At 45.4% G+C, this 15,677-nt stretch overlaps 2 protein-coding genes and 1 pseudogene across 2 annotated transcripts; 2 read left to right on the top strand and 1 right to left on the bottom strand.

The window, feature by feature from the left end:
- Positions 1 to 54: 54 nt before the first annotated feature.
- Positions 55 to 857, bottom strand: LOC125506145 (pathogenesis-related protein 1 pseudogene; annotated as a pseudogene).
- A 4,379-nt stretch (positions 858 to 5,236) lies between these two features.
- LOC125507467 (RING-H2 finger protein ATL38-like) lies at positions 5,237 to 6,253 on the top strand. The gene has a single exon (XM_048672041.2). The coding sequence runs from the start codon at positions 5,237 to 5,239 to the stop codon at positions 6,251 to 6,253; it is 1,017 nt and encodes a 338-aa protein (XP_048527998.2).
- Positions 6,254 to 11,740: 5,487 nt separating this feature from the next.
- LOC147973226 (uncharacterized) lies at positions 11,741 to 15,016 on the top strand. The gene is made up of 2 exons (XM_087524612.1): positions 11,741 to 11,814; positions 13,723 to 15,016. The coding sequence occupies exons 1-2, from the start codon at positions 11,741 to 11,743 to the stop codon at positions 15,014 to 15,016; spliced, it is 1,368 nt and encodes a 455-aa protein (XP_087380738.1).
- Positions 15,017 to 15,677: the final 661 nt, after the last annotated feature.

Raw genomic sequence — 15,677 nt, 5'->3', positions numbered from 1 at the left:
GTTTATGTTAAAGTTATACACCTAAGTTATTTTTCTCTCTAGCTTCACCCCTGGTAATAAAACTTTATTTTCATTCATAAGCACTGCATAGCAGGCACCTATAATACAACTTCCATGAATCGCAACACATACCTTGAATCTCTCCTGCTATAGTCACACATCTTATCACGACTGTGATCTCAACTTTATTCTTTATGCAATATACGCGCTGCTACGTACATGCACGCATGCATGCATACCCTAGTATGGGCTCTGCCCCACGTAGTTGCCCGGCGGGTTGTAGCTGCAGATGATGAACACGTCGTCGCTGCTGTCGCAGACGACGCGGGCGCAGCCGATGGCCGTCGAGTCACGCCACACCACCTGCGTGTAGTGCCCGCACGAGTCGCCCTCCGGGGCCGAGCAGCTGTTGCTGCCGTGGTCGTAGTACTGCTTCTCCGACACCCACGAGTTCACGGCGTCCGCCGCCGTCCACTGGGTCCCGCTGCCTCCGAAGAGGTTCTCCCCGTACGGCCGGCCATCGGGAGTATGTATCAGCTGGCAGTCGCCGCGGCGCTGCTCCGCGTAGTTCTGCGCGTACGCCGCCACGTTGTCGTCCCAGGTCACCGGCCCGACGCCGACGTCGGCGCGCGCCGCGTTGTGGGGGTCCACGAAGTCCTGCGGCGAGTTCTGGGCCGCGACCGCCATGGCGGACGCGAGAGCTAAGAGCAGTACTACTGCCAGCTTCGGCGAGTACTCCATCGCTAAGGCTTACAAAAGTGAGGGAATATGTACAATCTTTTTTCCTTTTTGAGGGAAAGGAAATATGCACTATCTGTGAATGTATCTGTGATGATGAGATAGGGTGCTGCGACCATGAGTAGTGTATTTATACTGCATAAGTTCCATGGTAAGTAGGGAAGCTTGGAAAGTTGAGGAAGGTTATGTTCCTTGCACCGTGTTTCTTAAAGGGAAGTTTAACAAAAAAAATCTTGACTGGTCAAATTCGAGAAATTCAATCCAAGTACGTAATATTTTTCATGAGACAGCAGGAATTCCATGCACCTGCGCTGAGGGTAAACTCTAGTACGACTAGAATGAAAATTGAAAAGGAATTAGTACGATATTGTGGAATAGTATAATGAAGGCTTTTCAATTCTTGTGGTTCTCAATCGAGTCCTGACGTTCTAGATCACTTGTTTGCCCGTGATTACCGGAGTAATATTGCCATCCAAAGTACGTGTTGGAGTAGGTGCTCTGGAAACGCAAGTGCAAACTGTGGAAAAAGGTGCGTTGTCCGGATCGTTGCGTCAATTAGTCATGTCATCTTTCCAAGATTACCTCTGTGTGCCGATGTGTAGTAATCTTCGACTTGTCTTGCTCGTTGTCCGGTGGAAAAAAGTGTAATGTATTATTTCTTCTGAGATTACCTCTGCGCGCAGATGGTGTAGTACGACGTATCTTCATCATTTTTTTTCATAACAATTGTAGGTGTTCACACGCATGCGCATACACTTAACCTTATGAGCACATATGCATACTTCCTTATTAGCATCATTGAGATATTGAGCCGCCATAACATTTTGAGATTGACGAATTCGCCTGTTCGTAGTCGACAGGAACGTCTCCTCCCATTGAACGAACATTACCAGAAAGGCTAAAATATATTTAGAAAAATACAAGCACCAGTGTTAAATCTAAAACTTAAACCCTGGGGATAGTTATATGACAAGAAACCTAACTAACCAAGCTACGCTCAGTTCACATGCATCTTCGCCATTCGATTTTATGGTACATATGTACATGTCGCCTTCATTGTACGAGATCAGGTCAGGCCTTCTCAGTTGTGACGTAAGTACTTGGGCTTGGTTGGTACATAGTATGATCGGTACTAGCTAGATTTCAGTTGACTGAGATTTAGCCAAGTCTTAATCGAGTCGAATGATGTTATCATATTTACGTACAAATAACATATAAAAATAAACTAAAAATAGCGTTGATGTCTTTGTATGATCTCATATAGAGTTTGAGTCAGCTGAGATTTAGCAAGTCCATAGAAAAGAAGACCTAAAATTGTGAGTGGCTAAACGAATCTTTACCTAATATTAGAAAGAGGGACCTAGGAAGACTTTGATTCATAGGAATTTTATAGGATTTGTGGAGAATTAAAATTCTTAGGAATTTTTTCTACATTGGTCGTTTGATTCGTATTTTTCCAAAGGAATCACTTGTACTACATTCCATAAGAAATCTAACAACCACTCCAACCTCTTAGAAAAAAACTTTGTTTTTCCTGTGATGAAATCAAACAAACTAAAATTCGGTAGAATTCAAATGAGCATGACATTTCAATTCTATGATTTCCCTATTTCTGCTTTTTACAAAACTACGAATCAAAGAAGCCCTGAAGGGAGGATTTCTTTTCCTTTATAGTTTAGAGACTTTATTAAATCATTGTCATATCCTTTAGAACAATTGGAGCCAAGAAATCAAGCGATGGTCTCTCCAGACCTCACATGCCATCTTAATAAAACCAAAATGAGCAAGTTCATGTGAAGCTACATTTGCTTTTCACCGGCGGTGTATAATTGTCGCCCAGCTGAAGCTTGTCATTAAACTTTGACAATTATCAGTGACAATCGCCCCCGAAGGGCAGTACTCCAACGGGTTCTTCCAGGCTTGAACAATTTTCATCAAGTCATTCACCATCACAAGGGCAGTGAATACCCAATTCTGCTATTAGCTGTAGACCCTCAATAAATCTTCAGCCTCTATCGATGGAACATCCAACCTTTGAATGCTTGTACCTACATGAAGCAACAATGAATCCCTAATTTTTTTTAGGGGTAATGAAGCCCCAAATGAGTCATGAAGAAGAGTCCCGAGGCCACGTTGTCGCCAGAGCTATAAGCATTGAGGAAATCGTTGACTGGTAGATGCTCTGTTGGCTGGCGGGTAGGGGACTAATAGGATAACTGGTAAGTTAATCGGTCATTTAATCAGTTAATCTAATGATTTATCAGTTTATCGACTAATCGGTGACCCTACGAGTAGGGATTAATCGGCAAGTTAACTGGTTAATCGGGCGAATTCGTGAACAGGGGCTATAAGTGAGATATAGCCCTAGGACGTGGACCGACCCAACACTGTACCATGACTTTTTATGTTTCCATTGTTTTGTGCAGCTTTCTTCGGGTTATTTTTCATCTTACTTTTTTCCTTTGTATTTCTTCGTTTCTTCATTGGTTTTCCATGGTTTTTTTGTTTCCTGTTTTTCTTCGTTTCTTCATGGTTACCACTAGAATGTTTCTTCATGGTTTTTTTTCTTTCCTTCTCTTTTTCTTGTTTTTTTTCTTTTTCTCTACACATGTTTGCTTCTATACAATGCACAATTAAGTGTACACGTACAACATTTTCTTGATACACGTTGACAATTTTTCAAATACATGATGCACTCCCTCCGTTCCTAAATATAAGACCTTTTAGAGATTCCAATATGGACTACATATGGAGCAAAATGAGTGAATCTACACTCTAAAATATGTCTATATACATACTTATGTAGTCCATTTTGAAATTTCTAAAAGGGCTTATATTTAGAAATGGAAGGTATTATTAAATGCATGTTTTGAACATTTTGTATACACATTAACAATTTTTTAAATACATGATGTATATTTTTTAATGCATGTTTTAAACTTTTTTTTGAATACATGGTAAAAAAATCATATACACGTTTGAACAATTTTAATGGCAATATACATTTTTGAAAACTATGCGACATTTTTTCCTATTTTCCTTATTTTATTTACTTCTCTCTACACATGTCTACATTTTCGTAAATATTGTACATTTTTTGTATACAGCAAGAACATTTTCTTCTACATGTTTAACATTTTTTCAATATTGATTAACATTTTTCAAATATATGTTTTGATGTCTATTTTTTCATACACATTGTATACTTTTGGTATATACATCTAAAACATTTTTTATACACGTTTAACATTTTTAAAATACATGATTAACATTTTTCAAACACATTTTTTGACTATGTGTTATAAGTTTTTCAAATACACATTGAAACAGTTTTGAATGATATGAAACATTTTTTAAAACTACACGGACATTATTGTAGATTGTATAAACATGTTTTAAATGTCATGAACATATTTTTGAAATGCATGAACATTTTTTAAAATGTAACATATATTTTTGAATGGTAAAATATAATTATTTCGAATTGAAATAATAAATAAATTGTATAATAATTTTTTAGATGTCACATACATTGTTTTCATGGCCCAGCGTCTGTTCCTTTATTTTCCTTCATATACATCCCTCTGAAATCAACGTTTTGCTCAGCAAGGCCCAAGACAAAAGGACCGCTTCTCACGATGACATATTTTAGAGTGTACCTCATTTGTACAATAATGTCTGTGTATTTTTATACAGTTGTATCTCATTTGTGCATTTATATCTATACCAATATAAAAAGACCCAAATAGGCATATCCAAATCATCTCAATCGTCAAAATTATGTTACCTAGCGGTTCAAATCGCTCCAATGTTGAGCAGCAAACATGTTTAACGCTCTAATTACCCAACACTACTATTGGTTATAAACACATTTTGACTCAACGCTATCCCTTAAAATCTGTCATGTAATTAATATCCTACCATTCCCGCGAAAAAGTAATTGATATCTTACCAAATACCAACATACAACAAATATATCTTACCTAATATTACATACAACTAATATCCTACCTAATATAGACATGCATTGCACGTCCATTATTACTAGTTGTCCTAGAGAGAGACTAATTTTGTTGCTCATGAATTAGAAAATTTGGCTCAGGGCCTCTTTAGCCTCTTCTTTTTTTTTTGCTGAGCCTCCTAGTCTCCTAGCGAGTTCAACCATCTCTTATTAAGTGATGTAATGCTGTTTGAAGATTACCTCTATAACCCAATTGCTATAACCGTCCGGTGCCAAAGACTGGCGCGAAGCACGTACGTATCGAAGCTCGGAACTGAGCAGGCAAGCCTCGTCCATTGCGGCATTGCGTATCTCTTCCTTCTTGGCGCCCTTGACGTATCCTTGAATTAAAAAGAAAATGTCACGCCGGGGCAAATGCAAAGCGCACGAATCTTAACGGAAATTTTGGTAGGGTTTACAAACTCCTAGACTCCGGAGACCCAGCACTCCCACGCCCAGCTCCGCCAGAACCAACCCTAGCCGCCGGGGCGCAGCGCAATGGCCGCCTCCCGCAATCGTGCCTTCGCCTCCGTCGTTTTCACGGCGATCGCTTCCTGCGCAGCAGCGCAGACGCCGGGAGGCCCGGGATCGGACAACTCTATGGATTTCTCGGACGTGATGGCCATCTCCTTCTTCATGGCCATTTTCTTCCCCGTCTTCGTCGTCCTCCTCGCGTTTGCCTGCCTCCGCCTGTACCGGCCGCCAGACGAACCCCCGGCCACCGAGAACTCTTCGTCGGAGTGGCCACACTCGCACCACAAGGAGGGCCTAGACGCCGCCGAGATCGCGGCGCTGCCGCTAGTGTCCTACCGCGACGTCAAGCAGCACCGGATCAGCGACGGCCGGATCGACCCGCTGGAGTGCGCGGTTTGCCTCCTGGAGTTCGATGACGACGACAGCCTGCGCCTCCTCCCGACGTGCCCGCACGCGTTTCACCCGCAGTGCATCGGCCTCTGGCTCGAGAAGCACGTCACGTGCCCGCTCTGCCGCGCCAGCGTCCTCGACCCGCCGCCGCCACTAGGGCCAGATCAGGAGCTGGAAACGCCGGCGCCACCTGGCTCGCCGCCTGTTCACGATCACCATACGGTGGTGCTAATCGAAGACGACCCCAGCCGCAGCGAGGAGGAGGAGGACAGTGCCAGGATCCTCGCGAGGACGCGGCGCGAGGCCGGGCGTGAGGCGCTGCCGCGGTCGAACTCGACGGGGCACGAGCGCGCCGGCCGGATGGAGCGCTTCGCGCTGCGGCTGCCGGAGCACGTGCGCCTCGAGATCCTCATGTCGCACAGGCTGAGGCACGTGACGAGCGCGGTTGCGTCCGTGCGCGTGAGGGAGGGGAGCGCCCACGACCCATCTGCCGGCGGGAATTCGGTACGGAGCGCCGTGGCGAGGCTCTTCTCACTTTTCGCGCCCGGGGATGGGTGGAGTGGCGACGTCGAGGACAAGTCCGGGGGGTCGTCTCGCTGGCGGCGCGATGACTCTACGCGGGGAGCAGGGGAAGACAAGAGAAACGATTGATGGAAATGAGAGCGGAGCATTGACCCATTGAGGTAGAAAATGATTTGGTAGTTGTGTTGGTTTGGTTGTGAACCTGTGAATCTGTGATCAGAGAATTGGGTCAATTTTCCTTCAGATTTTCAAGAAACAGAGCGTGAGTGATGGCATTCTATTTACTCCGTAGTAGTAACTGTTCCAGGATTCAGTATTGAACTGCCAGAGTGAAGATTTATGTAATGTCACATACTCCGGGAACCGTCAGAGTATTTTGTTACCGGGAACCACTATTATATAGGGATCAGATTACTGATTCCAAGCGATCCATCGCCGTAAGATTAGAAGCTTCCCGAGGTCTGATTGCATATGGTATATATAGGAGACGTGCGCCAGCCAGGCCAGGCAAAATATGCCCCTACATTCTTTTTCTTCTTTTTTGGATCATGTGCTCGACCACTTCCTCCTTTGACAGAGCTGTGAGCAGTTTGGAGTGGGACCCACATCTGCGATGTTGAGACCGTAGGTGGGGAAAAACTTTCAGCTTAGCAGGGACCTCAATCCGCCACAAATTTTTTCGAGCAACATCCGCCACAAATTTGACCACCCCTTCTCCTCGGCTATGTTACAAGAACCAACCGTCCCGAAACGCCAGCTTTCACATCGCACTTTTGTCCCGACGAGCATGAGATAAGCAGAACGCAATGTAAAACGAAAACTGTTTGGGCGCGCCGGCGAACTTTAGGCCGGACGTGTCCACGCGCACTTCGCCCCAGCCATACACCAAACGACACGTAGGACACGGGGCCACCCACACACTGCCTTCAACTTTGCGCGGATCTCGGCTCCTTGACGTAGCATCTCTACCACCCCTCCCCCTCTCCCGCAGATCTTCTCAATTGCAGCGCGTGGTGCAGCTCGCCGTCGGCCATGGATGTACGTTGCAGCCCCGCTCATCTTCCCACCTCCCTTTTTTTCCCTTCCCTCTCTTTTTTTTCCTCCTCCTCTCTTCCTTTTTTGCTGCGACCGCCGACAGGCCAAACGCCAGGGCGACCGAGGTGCCCATGCTACAACCATGGTACCCATGCCCGTGCTACAACCATGGGGAGAGTTTTCCCGTGTTACAACCATGGACACAAAAAGTTACATCCAGTAGATAAAAAAGGTTCAATCAGACAACGGAATACAAGTAAAATTACAACCGTTTGACAAAAAGCTTCACCCCGCAAATGAAAACGCTGCAACAAGAGATTGAGAAATCTTCCTCGACGACGGCCATGGCGTCTCTCCTTTTTTTTTTGCTGCAATCGCAGAGTTAAAAGTTGCAACCCCGGTGGTGTAGAAAGCTTCAGCTGGCCTTGCTAAAAGCTTCAACTGCGAAGCTACGACGAGCGGCGACGGCAGAGCTGTATCCGCGCACGGTGGTCGGGATGCTACAACTGGCGTTTGGTTTTGCTACAACCAAGGAAAACAAAGCTGCAACAGGTGGCCACGGGAGCTGCATGCTAGCGGCGACGGGCGACATCGAACTACAACTAGCGACAACGAGAGCACCGTCCACCGGGCTGCGAGGAGCGGAGGACCAGTCGCCAAGAGGTAGGGGCTGTGGGGGAGATGCAGGTGAGGGGGGGAGGGGGTGGAGGGATGCGAACGCGGTGGAGGAAGACGATGTACCTGCGGGAGGAAGATCCAATGATGGTACTGCGCGCAATTGTGTGGCTGTGGGCCGACCGGCCCAAATTTGGGCCGACGCGCCGGCACAGATCGTTGCCCTGTAAAATTCCCTTTTCTTTCAAAATTCCACAACCAAAAATCCAGGATGCTACGGAGGGATACTCAACATAGTTGCAGTGTTCATAGGGAAAAAAGTGTACCGGATAACCTCATCGTTCGACGATGCATACGTACCGTCTACGAGCCCTTGACTAACAGAGGAGGATTGTCGGTTAGAGCATCTGCAACATATGACGCAAAACAACGATCGTGCCCAAAAAATTATTGTTTGGGGCATTTTGGGCCCAAGTCCAGCTGCCTTATCTCTATTTGGTGCCCAAAAAGCTTTTGCAAATGCCCTAAATGTTTTTGGCTATAAGTGATGTATATTTGCAGCAACACTGATTGTTGCCGAAAAACAAAAATGGCTGTCACCGTGAACCCAGCCGCTAGTGTAAACTTTCATAGCCGCCACCCCACTTCACAGTCCTACGTGCCGGTCGATTCCGGCCACCGGCTACAGTCACCACCACCCCGCCGACCATTGTGAACCTTGTTGTCTCATCCCGCCCCTCGATGACCTCCAACCCGACTTCCCCAACCGTGTGGCGCTCGCTAAATGGACACCCCGTCCCTGCGGCGTCCTAAGCGCTGTTTGTCACGAACCCTTCCCCACCGAGCTCGCAACGCGGTTGCCCCATCCCACTGACATCCCCTAGCTCATGTCGTCGTCCTTGAGCACCTCGCTACAGCTCCTGAGCTCTTGCCACTGTTTCCGAACTTTCCCGCCATTGGATTCTGCCATCACCATTGGTGTCCCCGTCGAGCTCGTCCTTGCCATCGGATACGCCGTGCAGCCATCGAAAGGTCATATTTCATGTGGTTTTCAGTTTTTTTGGCACCAGTATTTTGGTAACTCCACCTCAAATTGGCTTTTACTCGTTTGTTTCAACTGCTTTAGATTGATATGATGTTTGTCCTCTATTGTATTCACTCATTGTTATCTCTTATGTTTGGTTTTTCTTTTGAGTATTGCTTCGGACCCTCTATTCTTCTTCACATCCAATCTACTATAAGTCTCCGCAAAGTGTGCTAACTGAAACAGCTCATGTTCAAACAAGTGTCGTTGACTGCGTCTTACCACGACCAACACTAAAATTGTTTTGGCACCGGCTTAAACTCCCACTCCACCTTATCGTATCAACAGTACACGTGGTGTGCGGAGCCGAAGCGACAACCTTACACCAAAATGAAAACCGAAACACTTGACAGATCATGCGTCATCTGCTCCTTTAAAAGCAAACTTATGTTTGTGACCTTTAAAAAAATGTTGATAGAATTCAAATAAAGTGTTTGTGACCTTTGTAAATTGTTCAGGCATTTCAAAAAATATGAATGTGCCATTATTAAAAAAAATTACAATGTAAAAATATATTTGAATAATTCAAAAAACAAATCATACCATTCAACAAAATTACTTACATTAAAAAATGTTCATGCTTTTCATAAAAATATCCGTGCCATTTAAAAAAAGTATTATATACAATGTAAAAAAATTCCATAATTTAAAAATAATTTTCCGTATAATTTGAAAATATATTTAACATTTATTGAAAAAATGTTCAAAACATGTATTTCAAAAGAAATTTTAATCATGTAAAAAACTCAATGTGGGTAAAATATGTTTAAGCTGTAAAAAATGTACAACAGCTGTTGAAAAAGTAGACATGTATTGACAGAAAAAATATTTTAAAACTAAAAACGATAAAAAATACATAGAACCGAAAGAAGAAGAAAACACACAAAAGATTCCAAAACTGATCATACCGGTCCCAACAGATTATAAAACCGATCAGACCGGTCTGATTGGTTTTTTTGAAGGGTCTGTTTAGGATACATCTAGATGTGACATAACTAAGTTGATGTCCACTCTGTTTGGAGTCTTAAAGTGTGCTAACTGAAATAGCTCATGTTCAAACCAGTGTCGTTGACTGCGTCTTACCACGACCAACACTACAATTGTTTTGGCGCCCGCTTAAACTCCCACTCCACCTTATCGTATCAACAGTACACATGGTGTGCGGAGCCGAAGCGACAACCTTACACTAAAATGGAAACCGAACCACTTGACAGATCATGCGTCATCTGCTCCTTTAAAAGCAAACTTATGTTTGTGACCTTTAAAAAAATGCTGATAGAATTCAAATAAAATGTTTCTGACCTTTGTAAAATGTTCAGGCGTTTCAAAAAAATATGAACGTGCCATTATTAAAAATGTTTTACAATGTAAAAATATATTTGAATAATTCAAAAAACAAATCATACAATTCAAAAAAATTACTTACATTAAAAATGTTCATGATTTTCATAAAAATATCCGTGCCATTTAAAAAATTATTATATACTCCCTCCATTCCTAAATATTTGTCTTTCTAGACATTTCAAATGACTACTACATATGGATGCATGTAGACATATTTTAGAGTGTAGATTCACTCATTTTGCTTCGTATGTAGTCACTTGTTAAAATGCCTAGAAAGACAAGTATTTAGGAACGGAGGGAGTACAATGTAAAAAAGAATTGCATAATTTAAAAATAAATTTTCGTATAATTTGAAAATATATTTAACACGTATTGAAAAAATGTTCAAAACATGTATTTCAAAAGAAATTTTAATCATGTAAAGAACTCAATGTGGGTAAAATATGTTTAAGCTGTAAAAAATGTACAACAGCTGTTGAAAAAGTAGACATGTATTGAAATAAAAAAGATTTTAAAAATAGAAATCTCTCCGTAATAATAAAGTACGGATTGAGTCTCCGGGTTCACCGTCACGGAGCTTTTACCAAAAAGTCCCTGAAATTTATAACGATCAACCCGCACTCCACCCCTGACGTTCGCTCGATCGTGCCACCCTCGTGTTCGATCGATCGTGCCTTATGTCGCACGCTGATTGGGCCTATTTTTTTTTAGGGGCGCTGATTGGGCCTATTGGCACCTGGGCCTTAGCCTATGTTGTTTCTTCTTTAAGCTTTTGCCAATAGCTGGCGTAGGAACATTGTCTCAAAAAAAAAACTGGCACACGAACAGGAAACCCACTAGGGCACGAAAAGGAACTCCCACGAAACGATCTAGAATTCAAACCGTAGAGCCAAGCCGATCGCCATAGGAGTCTTCTTTCCCTACATACTATAATTTCCAAGTTGTTTTCCCTGTTTGTTCTCTCCCATCTCACGTGGACAGGATCTTGAATAGCGAGACCCCGACGGCCACGGCAGACAGATATTGATGGAAACGAGGAGCACGCCGAATAATGCGGCGATGAACGCCAGCAAATCATCTTGTCTACCTTCCACAAGTTGGCAGCGCCACAGACGTCGATTAGCCTGGCCATGGCGGTGAAGTTGATGCCGGAGAGGATCACGTTGGGGCTGTTGTGTAAGAGTGGCTTAAGAAAAAGGAGCGTGACCAACACTGTCGCCGCCACGTCGAGGAGAGACGCCAAGCTGCCATGGTGATGACGCGGCGACACAGAGAAAGCTTTCGTCTCTTGATTGCTTTCGTCTCCTCAACTTGGCGAAGCCGAGTGCAATATTTTTCTTCCTATGCAGATACACGCGACAATCAGATGGGTTGGCGTACGTCCAATCTTCTCCATTCAATTCATCGTGAACTTTTGGTGAGACTGTAGGATTTGCCAACCGCAGGGACACCACTGGCTAGGAGTAGCGGCTGGCCCAATCCGGCTCATCCACTTTTCTCAGCTCGTCGAGCGAGACGCCAAGAAGGCTTAGAAGAACATGGCTGATGACATTGCGCAACAGGCCTGCCCTGGCGAGGCCTTCACAAGAGGCTGCAGGAGGCGCAAGATGAGGTGAGCCGCGCGAAGCACCAGCGAAGGATGCCGGCGGCAGTGGGTAGCCAGGTAGAGGTCGATGGGGTCGATGAGATAGCGGATGATGGGAACAGGAGCATGAAGCCAAGACGTACATGCACACTTGGCTCAGATGGTTGATGCTTGAGGTGGTTCTTACATATGGTGCTGTTCTGATGAAGTGGACATGGAGGTAGGAAGGAACTAGCTAAAATTTTCAATGTGAGTACATATGGTGCAAACGTTGTTGTCCTTTAGCCATTGCGTTGAGGAAATCCAGAAGCCCTCCCTCCCATTGCTCTACCCCTTGCATTAGTCCATCATGAAAACTGTGACGTGATATTCTTTCAAAATTTGGTGAAGCTGCATCTGAACATGGTATTCTTCTAGGAGTGTGTCCCATTTTTTTTGTGTGAATGTACTATTGGTTGAGCAAAGCAAGACAGAAGATGATGAACTTGAAGATGTGCATAAAAGGAATTCCGGTATTTTTATTGCTATAGAAGTACAAAAAAGAGAGGGCTAGACTGTATATTTCTGGCATCAAGTAGGATGAGTATGATATTGTCGTGTAGTGCACGTCCGAGTAGCTAGGAGATGGCACACACGGCTATTGTCGTGTAGTGCACACCAATATACCTAAGGAGGTGACGCGATCCAGCAAAGTAGAGGTGTTCCAATGGCGTTTCGGCGTCGGCTCACCTTGATATGGGCTGGTAGATGGAGTGGCCGAGGAGCCCAGATGTCGGGACATCCAAGAACGACGATGCCAAGGACGACCATTTTGGTGTGCATTACTGTGCTATCATACCCATGTCCAGTTGCATCACGTTGTCAACCAGGCGAAGCGGTAGAAAACTCACGGAGCAATAACTATGACTAATCTCTATTTTTTTATCCTTTGCAACACACGTATTATTCTGCAAATGGCTATTTTGCATTATTTGAGCATGGCACAAACACAAGCATTTCACATACACAACATGCATGCTCTTTCTATCTCAAATTTCTTCTTACGCCGCTGTCTCTCTTTGCCTCTCTCTGAGTAAACCCTGATGTCGACCGACATTCCCGACCGACGCCGTTTGTCCTCCACAAAGCTCTCCACTGGTGTAAATCCGTCATTTTATTTTACGGAGAATCCTCTCGCCTTCGCTGTATGCGGCCTTGTGACTAACTCTATCCGCTCAGGTTTTCAGGAGTTGTGTTCCCCTAGATGCCGGCACGGTGTCTCCGGCTGGGCTACCTTGACGCCCTCTACGCGGTTTAGACCATGCTTATTGTGGTACGATGTATCTTTTTTTTCCGTTGCAACGCATGGACATATTTGCTACTGGGCTACCTTGATGTATCTTTTTTCCCGTTGCAACGCACGGGTATATTTGCATAATTTTAAAATATTTTTTCGTATAATTTGATAATATATTTAACATGTATTGAAAAAATGTTCAAAACATGTATTTCAAAAGAAATTTTAATCATGTAAAGAACTCAATGTGGGTAAAATATGTTTAAGCTGTAAAAAATGTACAACAGCTGTTGAAAAAGTAGACATGTATTGAAATAAAAAAGATTTTAAAAATAGAAATCGATAAAAATGCATAGAACCGAAAGAAGAAAAACCACACAAAAGATTCTAAAACTGATCATACCGGTCCCAACAGATTATAAAACTGATCAGACCGGTCTGATTGGTTTGTTTCAAGAGTCTGTCTAGGACACATCTAGATGTGACATAGTTATGTCATATCTAAGCTGATGTCCACTCTGTTCGTGGTCTATTTTTTTTTCTTAGTTTTTTTTTGTTTCTTATTGTCGCATTATATATTTGTGGGAGTTTAGATGTGACATCCTTAAAAAACATCTAGACGTGAATTAGACAAGCTGATGTTTCAACTACTACTGTAGTATTGGGCCGGCCCGTTTGTGGAGCGCCGAGGTAGAAGAGACCGTGGCGCAACAGGGGAGAAATATCCGTGGCGGAAAGATAGAGCCACCTCGACGTGCGGCATCGCTACTCCATCTCCGCCGCCTTGGCATTGACATCGGACATCGGCCGGACTCGCCGTCTTCGAGATCGTCGAAGCGACACTACAGAAGTTGGAACAACAGGGGAGGATGCCAAAGCGACCCTCGATCGGACGGGCGCGTCGGCCAGAAGCGCCGCCGCCGGCGCCTATACCTCGTCACGAACGACGGGGAGGCGATATACGGCATCCGCAAGTTCGATCTACCGTCGGACCCTCCGTCCTCCGCCGATGACGACGGCCACGCGACGGCGCAGCGCCTTCCGAGGGCCGTCGTCCGCCTTGAGGCTCCGGCGAGCAGGTTCTTCGCGGCTAAAGGCAACAAGATCATGGTCATGGATACCAGCCAGTGCGAGCGCATCGTCCCCGTCTTCGGCGTCCGCACGCGGTGCATCGCCCTCGTCCCTCGCAACGGCTCGCGACCCACCTGGCCCATGTATCTGCCCGTCGGCGGGAAGCTCGCCGCCCTTGACGACGACTCCTCGGAGCTGCTCCGTCCGTGTCTGTGGGGATGGGGGACCCAGGATAGGCTCCCGAACCCTCCGTTCGATCTGGAGGACATGACCGCCCACTGCGCGCACCCGGACGGCCGGACCGTCTTCGTCAGCTCCAAGGCCGCCACTTTCTCCCTCGACACAGCGTCTAGGGGTGCTGCGTGGAGGCGCCATGGCGAGTGGAAGCTGCCCTTCGCTGGCCGTGCGCACTTTGACCCCAGGCTCGACGCCTGGGTCGGGCTCTCCGGCGACTCCCCGGACACGCTCGGCTACCTCTGCTCCTGCGACGTCGTGCCCACCGACCCCAGCAGCAACATGGAGTCCCCGCCGGCGTGGAAGCTTAGCAAGGAGAAGCTCTTCTGCGAGGACCCAGCCGAGCAACACGTCGGAGCCAGCCTCGTCTACGTGGGAGTCGCACGCTTCTGCCTTGTGCAGTACTTCTCCGTTGTTGAAGACGATGCCGCCAGCAGCTCTGGTAATGACGAGCCGGAGATGGAGGAGGCCATGCCACCGTCGTCTCCTCGCTATAGGCTTCGATTGACGGCGTTCTCTCTCCTGTATGACAAGAAAGGAGACCTGCGGGCTGAGACACCAGTCACACCACGCCGGGTTGGATGCTACCAGCTGCCTGCGCCGTCAGAGATCCACGAGTTGCGGGATCCTGTGGCGTTCTGGTTGTAATGGAAGCCATGAGCATATTTAATACTCGATGATTACAAGTGCGTGTACTGGCATTATGAATCTGTTTGCTGCATTTCATGAAGGCTCCCTAGACGTTGAAAGACTGAATTATGGGGTGATCACCCTAATTCCTAAAGTCAATGGGGCCAAAAAAATCCAAGAATTTCGGCTTATCTGTTTGTTGCGGTGCCCTTACAAACTCATTACCAAAGTGTTGGATAATCGAGTGGCGATGTTTGCTGATAAGCTCATCAGCCGGCACCAAAACGCTTTTATCAAAAAACGTAACATTATGGATGGAATACTTACTTTGCATGAAGTGTTACACCACACACATATAAAAAAGAAATGTGGGATAGTCCTAAAACTTGATTTTGAAAAGGCATATGACAAAGTGAATTGGGATTTCCTCTTAGAATGTCATAGAATGAGAGGCTTCAATGAGAAGTGGTGCGGCTGGATTAGCCAAGTTCTACGAAATGGCACTATTAGTGTCAAGATCAATAACACTGTAGGCCCCTATTTCCAAAGTAGTAAGGGGGTGAGGCAAGGAGATTCCATATCTCCCTTTCTCTTTAATCTAGCGGCTGAATTCCTTTCGAAAATGATTTTCAATGCCCAAAAAAATAATTTGTTTAAAGGGCTGGCAGCAGACCTCATT

The sequence above is a fragment of the Triticum urartu genome, chromosome 5A, assembly GCF_056163025.1.
Source record: "Triticum urartu cultivar PI428250 chromosome 5A, HENAU_Tu73, whole genome shotgun sequence".
In the NCBI taxonomy this organism is placed as follows: domain Eukaryota; kingdom Viridiplantae; phylum Streptophyta; class Magnoliopsida; order Poales; family Poaceae; genus Triticum; species Triticum urartu.
The sequence above is the reverse complement of the archived record's forward strand: the minus strand, read 5'-3'. Positions and strand labels throughout refer to the sequence as shown.

Bases quoted from the DNA above. Each gene is read 5' to 3' on its own strand.
- LOC125507467 (XM_048672041.2), top strand. From the start codon at position 5,237: ATGGCCGCCTCCCGCAATCGTGCCTTCGCCTCCGTCGTTTTCACGGCG.
- LOC147973226 (XM_087524612.1), top strand. From the start codon at position 11,741: ATGGCTGATGACATTGCGCAACAGGCCTGCCCTGGCGAGGCCTTCACA. The intron at 11,815-13,722 runs GTGAGCCGCGCG...CTACTACTGTAG, and splicing joins TGCAGGAGGCGCAAGATGAG to TATTGGGCCGGCCCGTTTGT.